General features: G+C 38.4%; 1 protein-coding gene across 11 annotated transcripts in view; it reads right to left on the bottom strand.

Moving 5' to 3' along the window:
• arhgef4 (Rho guanine nucleotide exchange factor (GEF) 4) overlaps window positions 1-22401 on the bottom strand; it is a 72279-nt gene that overhangs the window by 5724 nt on the left and 44154 nt on the right. For 5 of the 11 annotated variants that reach the window (XM_056741102.1, XM_056741110.1, XM_056741084.1 and 2 more), the window contains 4 exons: window positions 21515-21838; window positions 21085-21214; window positions 19943-19987; window positions 4754-4902 (listed from right to left, as the gene is read on the bottom strand). In XM_056741102.1, the coding sequence (XP_056597080.1) occupies window positions 4754-4902; window positions 19943-19987; window positions 21085-21214; window positions 21515-21838 (648 nt within the window). Of the gene's footprint in view, window positions 1-865; window positions 2236-4753; window positions 4903-18581; window positions 19254-19942; window positions 19988-21084; window positions 21215-21514; window positions 21839-22401 lie in introns of those variants that run through there. The other 6 variants (XM_056741145.1, XM_056741137.1, XM_056741093.1 and 3 more) reach the window with 6 other exon arrangements.

Below are 22401 nucleotides of genomic sequence, written 5' to 3' on the forward strand. Positions count from 1 at the left end.
TCAACTCTTTGCTCACAGAGATGCACTGGAAGGCTGTATAGACACCCCCTGAATCCAGAGCATCCGCTGCATTCTCAACACACAGCTGTGACTATGTAGTCTGTTGCCTAGCGACCCTCCCACATACGTTCCCATGTGCCTCCTCTTCACAGCCCGTGAGTTACAGCTTCTTGGTTCTTTCCAAGACTCTACAAGAAGAGACGGCTTTGGCATACATACTGTAGTACAAATAAACAATAAAAATGAAACAAAATAAGCTAATTGTAAATGAATGAGGATTGTTTGTGTTTGTAAAACTGGTCCAGCTCTTCTAGTTTTCCATTGTAATATAGTAAATACACAGCATCTGACAAAAAAGCTGATCCAAACCATGATGTCCAATTTGTACAGTATATAAAATAATATCATTCTTATTGGACATGAACCCCACTGATGTTGTAGAATCCTCTGGACATCTGATCTGAACTTGCTGATTCTGGCATAAAACAAATCGTGACATGGACCAAAGCCATGAGAGAATTCACAAGAGGCCATCATACCATTCATTTTTGTCACTACTCAAAATATAGACATAAATAGACATCAACAATAAGGGTTAAAAATATATCAAAAAATTGTCATTACAAGCTTTCCACATTAATACCCAAACAATGCATTTATATTCCCAGAAGCTAAAGATGAGCCCCGAGGTCCTTTAAAATTAAAGAGTGACCTCCAACCTCCCCCCTACAAACCTCTCAGGACCCTTTTACGCCATTACCACCCTGTGACAAGCTGATGAATAATTCACACACGCGCTGTCTCATCACATCACTTAAGCCTGAAGGGTGTCAGACTCATACACACACAGTCACACACCAGTTACCTGTTCTACTGTGATGTCTGCATCTTGAAAACCCATCCATGAGTGAATAAGAGGGAGTAACTTTCCCTCCTCCTCTCCAGCCCTCCCCTCCTCCTCCTGCGCCTGCGCTCTACTGGAAGGCCAGTAGAAACATCAGTACCACGTTGATGATGACCAGCAGCATCATGATGACGAACACGACCACCTTCTGGGCCTCCGGGCTTAGGTTGCAGCGCAACAGGAAGTCAGTCAGGCTCTGCCGAGATGCCGTTCGCTGGCCTCCGCGAGCCATGACGCAGGGACCCCCCTTGCCTAGAGGTCTGCGAATGATCGTTTGACAGCACACGGTTCCGCGCCCGAGTCCCCTCGGTATCCTCCGTAAAGTGCAGGAGCGAGAGGGATGGAAGAGCCTCCACGTCCACAGTTACCTGCTCACTTCCTTTTTGTTATCGTCTCTCGCTTTTTCTCTCTCTCTCTCTTGCGCTCTCGTCCTCTTCCGTCGCTCCTCTTGTGTTTCTTTACCCGTGCGCTGCTGATGTCAGGAGTAGGGCTGGATGCGTCTCTCCGCCTCCATTTATTTTTCTCCTTTTATCTTTATGTTTCTCTCTCTGACCCCTCGTGTCTCCTCCTCGCTTTGTCCTCCCTTTTGCTGGCTTTGCTCTCCTCCCTTCCGACAAAGACGAGCCGTTTAAATGCGCGGCCGTGTTAATTCTCTCTCGGATCAGATTAACGCACGTCCTTTCAACATCTCATTTGATAAACGACAACTCGAGGCCCAGAAACGGTTGCTCCATCTGTGCTTAGCGGCACAGGCAAAAAAAACATCCATCCATCTCTCTGTATTGACTTCTGTTTTCCTCCTATTTGTTCCTCCTATCCTTATCAGCCAATCAGGTGGCAGTGCTGCGGAGCGTATCCAGGATACCAGAGTAGCGGAGGCTGGCTTTAGCGGCAGCAGCAGGGGAGAGTCGGAGGTGGGGGGAGGGTGGCGAGAGTATGCGGTACTATCCTGTCATGACACAAGCCTCTCATTGGCTGCACGAGCTGCCCGTCGTACACCCGTCCAAGTGCGAGCACGTCCTGCGTGTCTTCTAAAGCCAGTGCTTTGTGACGATAACTCTGCTTGAGATATTAATTAAAGTCTGTGTGATGTGCAGAGCAGCTCTTGAGCTTTTATTTCCTGACCCAGGCTGTTTTTGGATTAATGCAGTCATCCCCGCAGTGCTCTTTGCCTAGCATCAATGTGGCCACAGCTAATGGGATTAGTGCAGGCCTCAGATTCCCTTAACCTGCTGTCTCACTTTCTCACACACGTCTGCGCACGAGTCTCAACCGCACTGTCACACAGCATTGAAGCATACCTTTAAAGTTAGCAGCTGTCTCTTTCTGACACACACAAACTAATACAAAACCCTTCTCCCCATAACCAGAGCTGGGTAGATTGCTTATTAATTGTAATCAGTTACACATTAATAATTGTAATCAGTTACATGACAATATTTGTAGTCAGTAACATAATCTCTTAGATTACACATTTTTGGTAACACAACCTGACTAATAGATTTTGATTTAAATTTTATTTGATGCTACATATTTTGAAGACTGATAATTGTGTACTAGTTTGACAGATACAACGAGGGAAAATATTCCATTATTTACACCATAAATAACCTCAACATCTTTTTAAAGAAGAGTATGGACAACACTCATATAACTTGTTGTTAGTGTTTACTGATAGTAACACTGAATAGTTTTGAAATGGTGTCTATTAGGGGTGTGACAAGATCTTGTGCTACAAGATAATGCAAGATCAAAATGTGACAAGATTTCTCGTCAAGCTCTCGTGATATCAGCATGATGGAGTTTGATGGTGAAATTAGAATTGAAGATACCCTGCCCCATTTAAATCATATTTGAATTACTTAAATAGACGTAAAATAACATTCACATTACATTTGTTTACAAAAATACCAAACAAAACCAAAAAATGAAAATAGATGATATATTGTGAATGCAAAACTCAACTAATGCCTTTTCGCAATGAATGTTGTGATCCGCACCGATAGCACAAATCATAGTATTATTGTTGCTAGATTGTGAAGATTGATCTTGATCAATATATAGTGAACATAAATGCTTGTTAACAAAAACATGTTAGACTCGCTATCGTGGGTTGGTTGGTTGTCTTAACAGTTAAAGTGGTAGGTTTACCAAAAATCTTAAAAGTAATTTGTAATTTAATCTGTAATATTAAAAAAGTAACTGCACTCTGAGTACGCGTATTTTAAAATGTAACAAAAAAATTACAAGTACTTGATTTTGGGAATCTGATTACTTAATCCAGATTACAAGTAATCAGTTACTACCCAGCTCTGGTGATTGACTGGCTCATATTTGTCCCCATCTCATTCCATCTCAGATGTACATGACTTCCTTTCTTAAATTGAACACAACAAATAATTTATAATAAGATGCCATCATGTCAGCATTTTATATGGGGTTAAATTAACATGGTGAATCCACTAAAAAAAACACAAAAACTCCAGTGGGTTAATATAAATGCTTTCTGAAGCAAAGCTATACATTCAGTGAGAAAACAGTTAATATTTATAAACTATTTAGAGATTAATACGTCCATATCCATAGCAATAAACAATTCAGTGCAGTAAATTTAAATGTGGGGGCATGTCAATAACGCAGAAACTTGCGTGTCTTGTGACTACACGTGCCTATGACAACTGCAAGTAAAAAAATATGACACGTCTAAAACAATGTGAAGCTCAATGTATTAAAGGGATAGATTCACCCAAAAATAAAAGTTTATTCACCCTCATGTGGTTCTAAACCTATATGACTTCACAAAATGAGATATTTTGAGAAATGTCCAAGTGGTTTTGTGTCCATACAATGTAAGGCAAAAGGGTTCAATTTTATTTGGTTAATAACATTTTAACAAATATCCTCTTTTAGTGTTTTGTAGACTACCCTTGTACATTTCTCACATTGTAGGTTCTGATTTAAGACTGCATTTTAATTTAAAAGTATTTATGTTCAACTGAACAATGAAGTCGTACACATCTGGGATGACGTGTGGGGTGAGTAAATTATGAGAAAATGATCATATTTTGGTGAACTATTTCTTTAAACTGCATACAACATGGATGTTTTGATGTATGCATCATGTTTGAAGCACGTGTGGGATGAGAACCATGCCACCCTAATTATGAACAACAACAACAGTGATGCTTCCCTGTGTAAGACAATGACACTGTCCTGCGATGTCCCCATTATTTTGTTTAAGGGCCCCTTATCAGGACAGAAATGCTAAAAACAACAATAACAACAGCATCATCATCACTGGGTTTCTGTGCAGCTCAGTGCACATCGAGCTCCCAGAAGCCAGGCTTTGATTAGATTTTTCTGCTGTTTCTCACTAAAACGCTGAACACATCTACCGAGCGGTGCTTTACAATGATGCACAAAAGCCATTTATCACACTCTGACACTCGGCATGTTTTCCTAAGCAGTTTGAAAATAAGACTTTGAAAATGTTTTTACATAATAGCATCTTCAGAAAGCACAACTTCATGTTCAGTCACAAGAAGATAATGGGAGAAGAAGAGTTGCAGCAGGTCATTCTACTGGTCTTGGGCCTCAGGAGTCAGAAAGATGGATTAAAATGATACTTTACTCTTAGACCAAAAAAAATCAGGCAACAGCTCTTAAGAGGCCTAAATACGCTACTGAACCCAAAGCACAATATTCTATAAGAAACACACAGTCCAGTACATGACTGAAAAGTATTTAGCTAAAAATATAAATTTCCCAAACATTCAGACTAGTTATTGGTGCAATAAATCCTAATATAAACATTAAAAACTGTCTGAATGCAAGTAAACTGTAACACACCTCATTTATCGCCAGCTGCTCTCCTCCTCCTCCTCCTGGGTGTCCAAAACGATTAGAGGAGCTGCGAAACTCATTGTACAGATCATCTTCACTCCCCACCTCATCGGCGAGGCCAGACTTATCCTGTCCTCCATCAGTTATCACCAACGCTGGAAAATAAAACACAAAACTCAATGTCACAGTACTGCAAAATTTGGGCTTGAGTTTCTTAAACACAGATTAGTATAAGTCATGGGCCTGTGTATGTGTGTTCGACTGCTCATGTTATCTCAACATTTTAAAAGAGATTAGAGTGTATATCATTTTCTACATATCTTTTATAAAATATTTAAAAATATTGTTTATGTATTTTAGCTGTGATTTTGGATCTGTAAAACATTTTAAATGTACAATACAGTACAATGTGTTTAACCTTCTGTTAGGTTTGCCATCAGACTCACTCCAAAGCAACTTCTGAAAATCTTCTGAGAACTATCCTGACTTGCTTTTGAAACATCGAGTCTTTAAAATAGTCAGCAAGAAAACACATTTATATAATAATAACATAAATACATGAATATAATAGCTCTCAGTTAATTCCCTTTTTTGTTTTTCCCATGCCTTATGAATCTAGAGCTTTAATGGTCGAGGAAGATTTCTTGAGTTACATATGTGCATTTTAGAACAATTGAACTGCAAATAAGTTAACAAAAGCTTAAACCATGTCTGTGTTTTTATGTTTATCAGTGATGAGTAAACACATGGTCAATTGATATTTTTATATAAATTACCAGATTGAAATACAATCAATCTCTCAAGAGCATTTTGGTTTGGAATGACAACCCCCCAACCCTAACCATACCATGAAAAAACAACCCAGACATCAGGCACCTAGATGGTGGGTATGGCCGTGTGTTCAACATGTTTAGTTGAACAGTAGGGGGAGCCCGACAGTCAAGGTTACTGCTGCCTAACTGCGTAACATCCAATAACAACAAACAGTCCATCTGCAGATTTGGCCTAGCACGGGTCTTCTGGAAGCGCTTGAAACATGCTCCAAAGTTCATAAAATTCTTAATTTTATATTTTACAAAACCTAATAGGGCAACAGTCTGGAAAATCATAATTTTCTCCATCCTCAATTTTTTTTCCCATACTAATCCAGACCTGGAAAACAACCAAACAAAAATCCATACTTTTCCAAAACGTGTAGGAACCCTGCCAAAGGCCAAATACCCAACAACGAGCATTTCTCTATTTATTTAGACAATTTTGTTCACTATTGCATTAACTGAATGATCAAAATGTGTATATTGTGTCTCGCTTTTCAATATAATTGAACTAAAAATATAAAATTGAAACTCTTATTCAATGGAATAACTGACTGTATAAAGAATGTGATGTACTCTGTTCACCTTAACAAAGTAGTTCATTAAAAAGTGTAATTCAACATAAGCCCGACATCCATGCAAGCTATTCATGTTGAGGCTGACTGACAACCATTTCAGTTCACTTAACTCAGCCCCTCAGAAGGTGTACTAAGAAGGCACAGACATAGCTTGACATTGAACGATTTTTATTACAGGGACATCGGTAACATCGCTTTTGTCTGGAAATGTACTCTAGTGTGTCGTATATTTCTCCGACAATTTAAAATGCTTCCACCACATACTGCCGACATGTTTGCTGCATTAATAAAGCGTCTGCGTCTCTCTCTCTGCACTGGTTGCTGCTTGATCGCATCAGACATCATTTTTGTTATTTTCTGACAAATCATTTCAGTTGCCGAACATTCGGTGCATCCCTAATTTGAATGATCACGTATTTATGCAATATAGCACATTAAATCAGTGCTAAAATTTGGATTTCACATCAATACTCCAGATTTAGCGTGTAACTGATCTCAATGTCTGCAGTTGAACAAAGTTCACCACAGGGAGTCTGACGTTACGCAACCATTTCCCAGACAGGAAACCGAATGACCCTGCAGTGTTCCTCATGTAGGCCTAAATGATTTGTATACTGCTGATAAAAGGATTAACCGAACAATTAACAGCTGTTATATTTTTAAGCTGAATCTCATTAATAGTTGCTGGAAGTTTAAGACGTTCACATCACATGAATATGAGAAACTTAAAATATTGCTGTATTACTAATCGAAGCTAAACACGTAGCGCTCTTAGGAGTTCAAGGAGAAGTGCAAGCAGAACTCAGGAAATCCTTTGTCCAAGGGGAGGTTTTATTGAAACTGCTTCATGGTCAAGTTAGATTTGTCTGTCTTCTGTTCAATAGCTTGAAGCAAGATCTGTGCCATTTCAGTCGCATCTCATTCACAAAGACGGCATCAAAGAAAAGCTTTGGCTGATTCAACACATATACCTTTTAGTTCTACCTCAAATGATGGAGTTAGTAAAAACAATGATTTTCTTGGTGTTTTTGTCGTATAATGTTAATGTTTTTATAATGTCCGTATAATATTTGTTTTAGCTCAGCCTCTTATTCTAGGAGCCCAAAACTTTACACTTTCTGGCAGAAAGCAGTGTTAACAAAATGTCTACATACACACTTGAAAATCTGGTTCTATAGCGGTCTGGGTGGTCCCAGCACGGCACGCATTTGCTGTTATAATGTACTGGACAGACTCAATCTGCAGACTGGTAGGCTTCTCTTACAGACACCACTGCTATTATTTATTAGGTGCAGTGAACCATTGGGCAAGAGACCTGGCTGCAACAAGTCTCTCTTCCTGACTCATTCATAATAAATGGATGAGAGAAAATGCAGGTAGCCTCATATTTACTCCTCTGAGACATCCATTGTTCTAACAAGGCTGAAGGAAACAGTGTGTTTATATAAATAAATAATGTAACAACAATTGTAATTGGATGTAATACTATAACACTTCTCGATTGGGTAGATGTTATTAAAAACACACATGGCGGAATATTAACTGTGCTAATGCAGAAATGTAATGCAAACTGTCTGTTTGTGTGAAAATGTCATCCTCTATGTAGGTTAATTGTGGGAGCTGTTTGATTGATTGGGGAGATTGATAGACGAATCAAATCGCTCTAATTTGTTTATGGGGCATTCACTGGCCCATAAATGCAGCACATGTTAGTGCAGTCGACAGAGTGAAGCATTTCCAGGGCCGCATGGGCTGATGATATCAAATATAATACACTCACAGCTGGAAGTCAGACGGTCACAGTGGGGTAACACAAACAGTCATGTCTAGCACTGCCCTCATGCACAAATAAGCTGATATTCTGCAGACTTTTTCTTAGTGATGTTGATAACAGTTTACTGATTTGTCAACATTTGTTAACTACATTAGTTAACATGAACAATTCTTAAACAATATTTATTAATCATAATCATAGTTTATATTAATTCTGCATGTACTAATACATAATTAAAATCAAAAGACTATTGTTAACAGGAAATGGTATAAACTAACAAAAAATATAAATTCCTTTAAAAATATATTTCTTATTGTTAGTTAATGTTGACTAAACCATTCATTATTATGAATGACACCATGTTGCTATTAGATTAGCAGAACTGGATTTAGGCTTAATTTTGAAGCATCCTTTCGCGCCATGACACAAAGCAATCAGCTGTTATAAAATGCACTGTAACCAAATGCTTCGGGGGCTTATTGCTTTTATAAAACGGTTCTTCAATAAGAGTAGCAAGGTTTCATGAAATAAAGTAAATCAAATGGTATTTAGGCTATGTAATGAGGTCAGCCGTTATATATCGGGGTATATTATAACGGCTTAGAACTCGGCTCAGCCAATCAGAATCATAGTATACCATTTGCATAGTACTTTGTTTGCCCTGTTGAAAAAAACAGCACATGCTGGGTTAGATATGTTTTGATCCTGGTTTGACCAGCTTAAACCAGCACATGACCAGCTTAAACCAGCACAAACCAGCATCAAAACATCCCAAACAAGCATATGAGGTTTTTTTCAACAGGGTGGTAGTTTGAGATTCTGAGTCTTTAACACTGTTTGTCTTTTGCATTTGGAGACACAAAGTTCCTGTGCTGGATAACACCTGATATATACCATCACTATATTCTTACAGCTTTTTGTAAATAAATCTTTCTTGTTACCCATCTTGCCTGTGTAGCTTTTATCAGAAGTGTACTTCAGGGCTAGCCACAAATAACCTGGGGACATACCATGTTGTTTCTACAGTAGCCCTAAATGGAGAAACTGTTCTACAGACCGTTTCGTAAATATGTTATATCCTTCTGCAAAGTAGTGAAAATGTGACATAATAGTAGTAGACGGCGTAGTGCTTCGAAAGGGAGGGGTGGAGATAGCTGCTGGTTCCATTTTACAACCTCACCACTAGATGCCACTAAATTTCATGCACTGAACCTTTAATTCAAACATATGCAAATTAATGCTATTCCATTTTATCGCAGATCTGATATTTTTGGAAATTAAAAGTAATATTGCATATCCATTACTTGTATAAAACTTACCGTGATTAACAAAACTGCTTTCCAAGTGTATAACATAGAAATACTATACAACCCTCAAATGTACTATGTGTGTTAACTCGCATAACTCACTATGCTGCATGTTTTATCTGGTTTACTAGGTTAGGGCACCATGGATAAACGCACACATATACGTATAGTTATCTACGCAGTTCTTGATCTTGATTAAGGGTAATTTGAGGTGCCGTTCAAACAGACACGACGGTAAATGCGCGCTGACCTGTTTCTTCAGATAAAGTCGCCCGACTGCACAAATTCACCTCTGAGCCATACAGACGAGGACTTCCACTCAGTCTTATCCACTTGCACTTTACAGATTAAAGTATTGAGTTCTAAAACTTCAGTTAAAATAAGTCAGAATGTGGACGCACTGTAGATTAGTAAGCAAAGTTACAGTAGCACAGTACAGCAAGACTAAAGATAAAATACTATGACATAATAGTATGTGCAATTTCACAACCTTCAGCATTTTTAAAGTATTTTTGCTTAAGTGGCTTTCTTTTTTACAAAGATGTAATTTATGCTAGTTAATATGACATCTAATAGTTAAGCATATGTTCAATATGTTACAGAAAAGTATATTTTATATACTTTTTTACAGAAAGTATATAATGTTTACATGTTTGCTAAATATTCAATACCATACATTAAAATGTATATTTAATTTATTATCTAGTACGTTGGTAACTATTAGGCAAGTTCTTGTTTTATGCTCTGTAAATGTTAACTAATTTACATTTAAATGCATATTTGTTTTTCCCATGTTAAACAAACATGCATCTGTGATATGGCAATATTTGTTAAAGATGGAAAATGCTTAACCACAGCCCCAGTAGACTTTTGCAAAATACATCTTGGGTGTAACTCTCTGAATCAAATTTTCATCTCTGCTAACAGCTGAGCAAAAAATACTTCCTCTTAAAATGTGCTGAGGTTTTCTCACGAGTTTGTGATGTCCGTGAGAGTGTTCCGTTTGTCATTTTATGGTTCAAAAGGATGCTCATGAGCGCCCCCTTAGTGACCATGACGCACTCTTCATACACTGGGACTTCGCAGTGGATTGCTAGTCCTTGTGGAAATTATATCATCAATGTGTGGAGTCAGAGAAGGACCACAGAGAATGAAAGCACCAGTCAAACCATGATCAAGATTAGCACAACATATGAAGAATACTGCACTAACTGTATAAAATAGCTTCAAAAAGTATTTGGCAACGCTTAAAGTGTGTAAAATCTATTGTATTTGACAACAGAATATCAAGAAGAATCTACTTCTCATATCTTTTTGCGACATGTCCCTGCTGAAAAAATACAAAAGAATCCCAATAGAAACCTTCACAGAAATTCTAATGGTTTTCATTAAAATACCATTATGAACTATTAGCTTTTTCAATTAAAACCATTACAAAATTCATTTTTGCAGTGTGTTTGGGCATTATTCCAACCGGATTTAATGGTTTCCATCTGCCAGATAACATCCCACCAATAGAACCCAGCACATACCAGTAGACACCATTATAGTTTACATTAAAACAATACAATTCCCATTATAAATCCATTACCTTTTGTATTGCGTTTTGGGTAGGGTTCTGTTGTCTTTTCAGCAGACGACATATTACTTTCACCAACGCATCACTTTTTTGACATGGTTTCCTTTCAGAGAAACCACAAGTGTACAACTTTATCACATCGACTTTGTGACACGACATGTTTAACCAGGGTTTAAAGTGTCCAAATAGTGATTCTACTATTTTTGAAAAGCACATAACAGTACATATTCTTAATTCTAATATAAATGCCACTTGATACACTGTTGTCTAATGCAATGACATTCATTGCTTAAGTGTCCATATATTCTGTAGTCACTTTAAATAATGTGACCCAGTGGTAAAAGAGGTAGGGTGGTTATCAAACATGGTTGCAGGTTTTAACTCATTTTCATGAAAGTCACAATTCCATCAGCAATAAATACAGACTTCATTCTATATTTATCACAGTCTCTATATAACAGAATTAGTTTAATAGACATTCGCGTATTAAAACCTAGCACAGCAGTTGGTTTAGAAACTGACTTTGAGTGCCAAAGAGATCAATGCTGATCTATATGCCCAAAAGGTCCTCCTGCTAAAACTCATCAACTCATTATCACATGACTGACTTTGTTTTAACACTCCAACAGTGTCCTACATTTACTTTGAACAGGCAAAATAAAATCAATCACAACTGTACTTTTTTACTATTACAATATGCATTATCTTTCAAACATATTACATTGTTACTTATGAATAGACTATACCAATTGGAACTGAATGATTCGCTCTATTTAATATTCATATTGCATTGCTGAAAAAACTGATTGATTTCAAATTAGCCCTTTCAAGACATAACATATAAATCACGTGTGCCCTCGTAAAACATTTAAATTCACAGGAGAGCTGCGAACAAAAAACCACACATCTGTTCACAACTGACAGGAGAAATTATCGACTGTTAGGTAAACCAGGCCTACATGCATATTGTTGATATCAGATAGATAAAGTCAAAGGATCAATATAATTCTATATATAAAAGTCACCTATAGCATTTTTTTAACGGAAAACACATGCTACTTGTTTATAGTGGAAGTACTTTAATCTCAGAAGAACCAATGTGTGGTTCATGAAATAACCATATAGTTCAAACACTAGCCAAGCAAGGACTGAGTGTGCTTCATTTTTTAAACACACATATGCTGATGGTTGTATACATACTGTATTAAAACGCATATGATACAAAACTTTTGCTAGCCTGAGCACATGGAACAGATGTTTAAGAGCTTAAAAAAGCTGAAGTCAATAAACTTGCAGAAACAAAACAGAAAACTGAGCTATTCATTGCATTTCATGTGCTCTGTGTGTTAAAGTTTTAAAGCTTAATGGAGGCTGTATTTAAGAAATACAGATAAAATATAGCTATAGATAAAGAAGATGGAGAGTTATCATAAGTGTGCCTGACAACTGAGAGATAGTGTGTGAATCACTGATAAGATATCTGACAGACTGACATTCTCTGAGTATCAGAGAAGAGACACGGCCCTGTGAGTAATCCTAACTTCAAATACCCACACCATACTAATATACTCACTCTAAACAAAAGTCACAATACTAATGTGTCTACGATGGACCTCACACTTAAAATAAGATGATATGAGTATTTTGTAAGTCGCTTTGGATAAAAGCTTATGATAAATGATTAGATGTAAATGAGTAACTTGTAAGATGATGAAGCCTAAAAGCATCGATGTGTTCTTATTCTTTTATGGTCAGAGTGATGTTATTAGATAACAGATATTTAACAAAAATCATAACTGTTCATTTCCCCCTTCACATTATAATTGTGATTAACCCCATTTATGTTCTGATCCATTTTCTCTGTCAATAAAATGTTCACAGCCCTAACTAAAAACAACAACAAAAAATAAATAAACAAAAACGATTAATAAAATAATAAAATGAAACAGAATAGAATAGAATAAAATTAAAACTGCCATTTATAAAAGCAATAAACCAATTAATGGCCATGCATAACAGTATTCTCTGGGTTATAGGAACATATACTGTATATTTCTAAATTTAAAATAATAGTTCACTCCAAAACAAAAATTCTTCATCATTTACTAACCATCTTGTTATTTAAAACCTGTATATCTTTCTTTCTTTTACACATAAGAACACATTTTGAAAATGTTGGTAACCAAATAACATGTAATCCATCTGACTTCCTTTGTATGGACAAAACACCAAAGGTATTTCTCAAAATATCTTCTTTTGTGTTCCACAGAAACGAGAAAGTCACACAGGTTTTAAACAACATGAGGAATAATAAATTATGTTTTATACCACTGTAAACATTCTTCCAATACGATGTTTATCTGTATCAGAAACAATACACACGCACACACATTATTCAGTTTGTACAACAAAGTACTATAATGCAGCTAAAAATTTAGAGCTTAGAACATATTTCCTGTGAAGATGCAACAGCAGACAGAGTCTGTGGTATGTATAGAGTTCAGGCGATCAGGCCGTGCCTAGCACAGCTCAGCCGGGGACTCCCACTGGTGTCTGAGAACAAACTTGAGAAAACTGATAAGCTGTACTCACTAAAGACGACACATGCCATCTACTGACAAATTAAGACATGCTTGATATTCCTCACTTTCAGCTGAAAATGTCTGTGGCAAGAACACTGACATGCACTTAAGCTGCTTAGATAGTTTGATGGAGTCCAGACAGAGTGACGCTGGGTGAGGAATTCTGGGTGAAGTGTTTCTTAGACAGTACAGAGGGGTCAGGGGTAAAGAGCCTCCATCTGATTCGTCTTCTGGCTACGGCTACGGCTGACTATATTCTAATGAACTGCTAATTTTTTAATTCATATTTTAAGAATATATCTCAATTATATCTGTATATACATTTTTGTACACATCACATGTCCTGTTCTCATGAGGGTAAATCTGAGGATGTTGAGTAGTATGATAGAATATTTTAATCTGATTTTTTTATTTATTTTTTAACAACCAGCCAAAATATTTGTCAGTAAAGCACATCATTATTCCAACAGAAAGCACTTTTGCTTTCTATGTCGGGCTGATTGGCATCCTTTATCCTCTGATAGTCCTACAGTGTTTACATTTTCATAGAAATTCACATCGCAAAGAGCTGATATAGATTTCTCTATACATATAGTTTTATCACTGATAGGTAGCCTATTTTAATTATTTGGAAGCTTTATTCAGATTTCTATATGAGATGTAAAGAGGCCATGTAGGTCATACATTTTATGCAACTATAAAACAGAGCCACGAGGGCCATATGAACTCTATGCTCACCAAACATCAGCCCTGACCCTCTTTTGAGACTGCTTGCACACTGATGTCAATGCCACAAAGTCTATAACATTAATCTGAATGGATGAATACTAACCCTGTTAACAGCCTGAATGTTTATTAAAGACCCAAACAGAGTATCAGGAATGTTTCCATGAACTCACAAGAAATGGAAATATGCCAGAATGATTTCACATTAGAGCTGATATCTCTCTATCCAGGGACTAAAGTATAGAATTAGGGTTTGTAACATGATATCCTGACTTAAAACACCACTAGCCAATTTCCATCTGTCTACTTTAAAATACATAGGAATCCTGACATGGCATCTCCTGTGTTGACAGTCTATTATGATCAGGCAGAAAGTGTGTCTCCTTTGACAAAGTGGATCTGTTGAAGAGCTGAGGCGTTCACACAATGGAGAGAATTCTTTTGCTCAGTCTTGCCTTGTGGGCCTCAGCTCATTCTAGCTGTGGATCTTACCAGCGCTGTACAATTAAACTGCAGTGTCATTTCACCCACAGTAAAATTCCACGTTAAACTCAAGCAACTGTGTCACAGTGCAAACAAACTTTGGGTACGATATGTGGTTGCTCTACAGTGTTCTTTTAGATGTACTAAACAAAAAATCATCACTGAAAAAAACAGTACATCTACTCAATTAAATTATGACAAAAGATGACTATGCCAGCAGCCATATAACCCTGTAGCCCAAGACTGGTTGCCCACTGAATCTTAGCAGTGCTGAGCCTGGATGGAAGATCTCATGGGAAAGCTATGTTGCTGCTGGAATAGGTGTTAGTGAGACCAGCAGGGGGTTCTCACCCTGTGGTCTCTATGGGCCCGTATGCCCCAGGATGAGACTTTAAAGTGAGGTCCTGACTCCCTGTGATCACTAAAGATCCCATGGCACTTCTCGTAAAGTGTAGGGGTGCAACTCCGGTGTCCTGGCAAGATTCCATCCACTGGCCCTTGTCATTCATGGCCTCTTATAATCCCCACTCTCTGAATTGGCTCTATTTCTCTGTCCACCTATAGGTGATGTGTGGTGAGCGATACATAATAAGGTGCTATATAAAATGCCTTTCATTAATTCATTCATTAAAAGATAAAAGGACATCATAGGCCAGATTCAGTAATGGCTTGCGGCAGTACCCCTTTCGTCTTTAAAAACTACTCTCAGGATAGACATAGACAAAATTAGCATTGAACAGGCGTTGGACACAGCTGTTTTGATCTATTGCATATGCATTTGTAGGAGTTTCTTTTTCATACGCAAACTTTATTGAAGGACAGTTTTTAAAGGAACCACTTAACGCAATTACCTAAACTTTGCTGTTGTAATCGTGCTGGTATTTCCATCTTTATTTAAAGGTCCAGTGTGGAATTTTTTTAATGATCTTTTAACAGAAATGCAATATAATATACATAACTATCCCTTCAGTTGTGTATGAATGGAGGGGTGGAGTAATCCATTGGTTGCACTCCCCAACCCCGCCATTAGATTTTACTGACTGGTTCTTTCACGCCCCCAAAAATGAATGTCTTAAACCCTGCGCTTATTTGCACTGTTCTTGGTAGACGGCATTGGTCATTATAGGAATGAGATATTGCACCTGTGCTTTTAATGTGTGCCTTGTTAGCAAATCACTTGCAGACATTTCCTGTTCATCCGTGTTGCACTCTTGCAATATTTTTCCCTTAAATCTATCTGTAAAAACAAAATAAAGTAAAATTCTTTTTTGTTTTATTTAAGACGGCTGAACTTAAGTTCACTCAATAATTTGTTAATTTAGAATGACTCAAACAAACTTTTTAGAATCTTAACAACAAAAATGTGTTGCTTAAATTTAGAATAAATAAAGACAAAATCAATTACAATTTTCAAAAGGTCTACCAGCATGGATTTTTTTTTTCATTTAAATATCTGCTCTCCAAAGATCTATAAACAATAATTCTTGATAATATAAATGCGCTTTTCTGAATCTTAAATGCAACAAAAACCCCCACAGAGATGCTTCCCTTATTTGAATTTCTATTCAGAGACTTCACACTCACACTGGGTTTCGTCTCTTTACTTCTGCATACCACAAACCAGATACCAGAAACAATACTGCTGGTTGGAGGCTGAGTACGCTGTAGCATGTGGTTCATGTATAAAAGGTGTGAATGAAACACCATCTGTCTTACTGCCACAAGATGTGATAATGCCTGGAGGGCACAACATCTTCACAACCCGCCGATCCCCACCTCCAAATCCTGTATGCACATTAACTGGATTATCACAGCAATTAATGGATTACGAATAGAAGCAAGGCATTGCTTATTAAGTGTTAAACATTCTGTTAAATTAAAAACTGAATGAATTCCGTTTCAGATAAATCACATTCATTTATGAGGATTGGCCAACAATTGTTAGTTTACAAACTAACATCACTTGACCCCAGCTCTCGGCGGGAGGTCACGAGATTCTGCAATAAGACAAAGCACCCCCTGGAGGAAACACGGACAGCAGCACATCTGCTCTTATTCCACATTGGAAACTCAAGACTTGCTTTTGAGAAGAACTGACTTTCTATTTCTGACTCAAAGACGAGTTAGAGGTGATGCTGCATTTCACACACATACTGAAAGCAGAAGACAGGAGGCTTTGTAGACTCACGGCATGATTAGTGGCAGTGACACATCCTCTAAGGCGGTTTACACTGCGTGTGGCTCATTTTTGACACCTGCGGCCACTCGGTGCGTGTTTACCTCTGGCACACCATCCGCATCTCTTACAGCAAAGGAAACCGACAAAAAGCCCCTCACGCCTTTTAAATGCATGATAGAGAGGAAATAAGAAAGCTGTGAACATACCGTACGCCCATATACGGAACATAACTTATTTTACAATAATTACTAAATCAGGTTTATTTTAAAGTACAAAATTACGATTCTGTCATTTTTTACTGGCCCTTATGTCATTCTGAAAAACTGTTTCATATCGGACACACAGCATCGAATAAGACAATTTTTAAACTCCAGTCTCGTTTGATCTCCGACCATCTCTCCCCATCTAGGCTGTATCAATCTATCTTTCTCAGAGATTCCCCCAAACCCTTTTGTGTTACTTTTTCATAACTCATATATCTCCACTGTTCTGTGATCAGCTACAGACATTATGTGAGTGCTGTAATGTGGTCAATGGACCGTGATGAGGTGACAGTGCTGTTTGAAATGTCTGTAGCTATCGCCCCCGGCTCCCACGGCCATTTATTTCCCTCCATCACAGAAAAAGTCACATCCCATCTCTCAATGGACAAAGCAGAAAATGAGAAAAACACCCAAATTACAGCTGACGTGGCTAACTGTGGCCGTTTCTGACATCAGTGCTACCTTGGCTGACGGTCATTGGCTTGTCTGTCACCATGCCAACCTTGAGAGAAGATAATGAGTATATGAGATATGAGAATAAAATACTGCTTAAACGGGCATCTAATACCACCTCATCCTTCTTTTGCACAGCTGTACTATATGGCCACTGGTGCGCGGAAGTATTCGTAAACGATCGGATCGGAGGTACTCTATTCTTGGCAAAAGAAACTCAAGAATCGTTGTTAATCGACATACAGTATCAGCTCCATTCGAAAAGGGCTTTTAAAAGCAAACCAGCAGGGTTGGTCTCCCCCTTAAATTGTTTTTTACACAGATCCTGCCTGTTGTGCTGAATACAAAGCTTGCACACTGTATGCAAGACTGAGGTACAGCTTAAGACTGAGGTAAAAACCTAGCGTTATTTGGCAACATTATTAAATGCTAGCAGGGCTCCATTGTGTAGTCATGTTAATGTTTCAGTACATGAATTTCCTGTGAGGGTCTATGTGTAGCTGCTGAACGCAAGCAAGGCTGTCACATCGCTCAGAGCCATCCGTCTATATCAAAAACACATATATACTCGCTTGACAGAGCCTTCCACAACCACTTAACCCATTACAAACCAGCAAGACCATTGATCAATACACAACATCCGTAACAGTAATGCAATAATGTAAGCAGGAGCAGACAGTAGAAGGGGTGGCACATCTTCGTTAAACATCATTGGCGTAAAACATCATTTTTAATCTGGATTACCACTAGCTACACGAACTAGCCTGTACTGTATATATATATATATATATATATATATAGCATATAAACAATACAAACTCGTGTTGAACGAACACGCTAAACGCAGGAACGCCAGCAACACCATGTGTTTACATTTGCATAGAGACAGAAGCTCTTTCAGATACCTCCTTTTGACCATAAAGGGCTGAAGACAATGCCACCACATACACTGAAAGACCGCAATACAATGAACAAGAGCCGTCAGAAAAACCTTGCAGAAGGAGAATGTCACCATTCCATGACAGCGTCCGCTGACATGCACATCAAGCTCAAAGTGCAAATCTGTGTCCAGGTTCAAAGGTGACGGAGTCTTACCATTGGTGGAATGAAGGCTCTCCAGACTCCAGTAATGGGACATGACCCCTTGTACAGCCTTAACCCCTCCAGCCAGTCCCAGAGCGGGGCTGCAGTCTGACTCAGAGCCAGGTGATGGCACTGAGCTGCCCCTGCCGCTGCTGTCACTGATGCAGCCGCCTCCTGCCAGCAGGATGCCCACCTCGCTGGCACTGTGCTGCGTGCGCATGTGGCCGCACACCAACGGAGAGAAGGGTGGAGTCGCTATGGCAGGTGTTAGGTCCGAGCTGCGTGTCTCCTAGCTCGTCTCAGCCTCGACTGCTCTCAGGGTCTGCGATGTAGCTTCAGCCCTCTTCTCTCATTCCTCACACGCTCCGTTTTACTTTCACTCGCGGATACGCTGGTCTCAAAAAGCTCACGGCTCACCATAGACGCCCAGACACACAATCAGCCTTCTCGCACTCTCTCTCTCTCATGCGCGCACACGCGCAGTCATAGGGGTCCTCTGAGGGGAGATATGACTCACAAGACTCACTGGGAAACTGTGAGTCTGGCCCTGAAACGGACCGCCTTTTTCCTCCCCCTCAGTCCCCCTTTGGGCCCCCTTCCTCCGCTGTTAAAGCCAAGCTGTTAGTAAACCAAAAAGCAGCGCCTGGAGAGTGCACTAGGGATGTCGAGGGTTGCAAACACCTTCTAAGAATTTAACCCATAATTAGCTGAAATTACGCTAATGAAGAGCCCAATAATGTGACAAAAGCATTGGCCTTGTTGAAGGCAACATGCTGAAGTGATACTAAAATACGCAATCGCACGGAAATGCTAAGGATCTCATGAGACTTTGAATAGAAAGGAATGCGGTTTGAGCAAGGGTTTTTCGCATCAGACTCAAATTTGAGTATATTGACATGTTCTAACCTTTGCAGCTGTGACTACAGTTTACATAACTGGATCCAGATCAAAGCTAAAACACTGAGGGAACATTCCTCACATTCTTGAGTATGACAGATTCAACCTTTGACTGGTTTAGATCACACACACTTCAGAATGCAAATGGACTTTTTGAAATCTGTGAGTCTATAAATAAGATTAATAGTCAGATCAGTATTTATATTTTTTATATAAATATCTATGCAACCATTTAAATCTGAAAAATAATTTTTATCTAACAGTAACAAATAAAAAAAGATAAATAAATTGGCTTATATAACTCAATTAGACGAAAATGACACTAGCAACTCCAAGGTCATGGTTCGATCCTAAGGACACACACAAACTTAAACCAGCTTGAAAGCACCATATGTTTGCCAAACATAGAAATGTAAATGTTTTCAATAATATAAAAAAGACAAGTTTGCACTGTGGTATGGAAAGAGTAAACTCACCCAGCTGTCCATTATCCTGATGTGCTGGTGCAGTGAGATTGGATTCTGTAGAGAGCAGCATGTATCTGTCTTAGTTTCTCAAATGAAGTGATCTTTTACTCAAAATACAAACTAAGATGTTTTTACATCAGTATAACTGCATTAATGCATGCTGCACAGGCTAGATGTGCTGTTTACAGAAAGGTCGTAGAGTGGGCATGATGTCAGAGTGAGACAAAGTGTGTCTTTCTTCACATAAGAATCTATTTTACATAAGGCAAAAATATTTATAGATGTTCACCATAACACACAGAACTTTTCGTCATAAATTAAGAAAGGTTCTCTATTAATCTCAGTTTACATCAAAGATAAGGACAATCACACAAAATGATGTTGATATTAGAAACATAATGCTTCTAAGAGCATGTGAACAAAACAGTCGAATCAAGGTCGGCCAAAATCTATTTAATAAGACTTTGAAATAAAAAGTCAAGACACTGTACTCAATTTTCTTAAATCAAAGTCTCTTTTAAAAATGTGTGTGAGGGCAACTGTATTGTATATTCATGCCAGGTCTACCTCTGAGCTCAAAGAGAAAGAGAAGGAGAGTGAAAGAAGGCCTGGCGCCAGTGAGTGGGTGAGAAATAATCAGCAGGATTGTTTGGCAAAAAAAGGAGGATTAGTGCTGGGGGGCCCTGAGCTCCACGCTCCACGCATTACTGCACAAAGATAGCCTCTGTGCTCCCGCAATGTGCACACGAGACACGACTGAATAAAGCATCTTCTTAAGAAATCATACATTTCAACAACTCGTAGGTGGAAGACCTTGATGGAGACATTTTCAACGTGGCAGATGTTTTTTTGCATCTGCAGCAACTTTAAAGGTTTATGTAAAAGTATCCAAAGTTAAATGAGACAACCTTCAATGATGAAAGACTATAAATTTACTGTTGCAGACAACTGTTGCAGACAACCATAAATAACTCACCAAAGGTTATCAAAGGTTGTAAAATGAAGGCAACTATTGCCCCCTGGAGGTCATAAAGGAGCACCCAGACTTACAGGAACTCTTATAGGATTTAAAGATAAGATTTACAAAGTAAATAATCGTCTTCCCATATAATGTATAGGAATGTAGTGGTTTAAACCATGTGATTCCTCACCTGAAGATGACACACGGTGAGGCCACCCCAAGCAGTCTAGTCCAATAGGTGTGCTCTGAGAGAAGAAGTGATCTTTCAGAGTGACGGCGGGGAACTGTTCAGGAGAGGCGAGGGAGAGTCTAGTGCGAACCTATAGATGAGACCCGCATTCAGTCAGAAAATACACTTTAAAAAACACAGTTAATGTAAAGTTTATCACATCAGATTAAAAAACTACAAAGCGTGTGCTGAGATTTCTGACAGATTGTGAAATTTTTGGCCGACATTTGTTCAGTCAGGCTAAACACGAAAGGGCAGAAGTCGAAAATTCTATAGATGCTATAAGAGTACAGAGTCCAAAAGTTCGAGGCTGGAAGAAAACACAGAAGAAGAAAAGATGCAGTAGATGTTGCCGGCCAGGGGAAGTCTTTCTTTTCAATGACATCCTTACTTTCTCATGCTTGTCAGATGTTGGGATGTTAATCTGGCGCAAACTTCTCTGTGCGTTAAGATTCTTTTTACGGATGTTCTCCGTATACGTCAGTGTGTCATATGAGCACGAACGCCGTCGTGATTTCGTTGACTCTCTCTTCCTCTCCGGGTCACCTGCCACCTCTCTGATGCCCTGAAGAGATACCGTCCAACCGTACAGGTCTGACATGGGTCTAGGTGCTGCCACACCCTGTCCTCTGCGCTTTACTCGAAGCACACATGCGTTCCCTTGTTGTCTTCTCTCTGCTGACTGGACAGCTGGCTCAGCACTTTGTTGTACATGCTTTGAGTGCAATGTAAATGTCATATAAAAAACACCAAAAATGTATTTATGAAATGTAGTGGTAAAAGGTATAGTAAATGGTATATTAGGCTTTGGAAAGCAGTGAAATATATACACAAAATACAAATAAATGTATTAGAATAGAGTAAAATACGTAATTACTGTCTTCCTTCTATTAGAGATACATGTTCAGCATCTAAAGTAGCCACCAGATGGCACTGTTTTTAAGAGATGAACATTTGAATGAAGACTTTTCAGCACTTTCGGTCTATTTACATAAAATAAATAAATTTCCGAGCTAAATCCAGCTCAATAACACAATGTGTTTGAGTTTATGCACATGTTTTTTTTAAGCATGAAATGTTTTGGGAGACAGCAATTGAAATATAATTATGGAAAAAAAATACAGAGAGTTTTACTGAGTACTGAGTTTCCTATTCATTATGTCTATTAAAAAAGTATGCTCTTTCTGAAACACTGCTAATTTATTTCCAGTTATGTGACCCCCATCTGTATGGTTGAAAACAAAAGTAACATGCACAATTACATAAAAATTGTTTGAC

The sequence above is a fragment of the Triplophysa dalaica genome, chromosome 3 (assembly GCF_015846415.1).
Source record: "Triplophysa dalaica isolate WHDGS20190420 chromosome 3, ASM1584641v1, whole genome shotgun sequence".
Classification (NCBI taxonomy): Eukaryota; Metazoa; Chordata; class Actinopteri; order Cypriniformes; family Nemacheilidae; genus Triplophysa; species Triplophysa dalaica.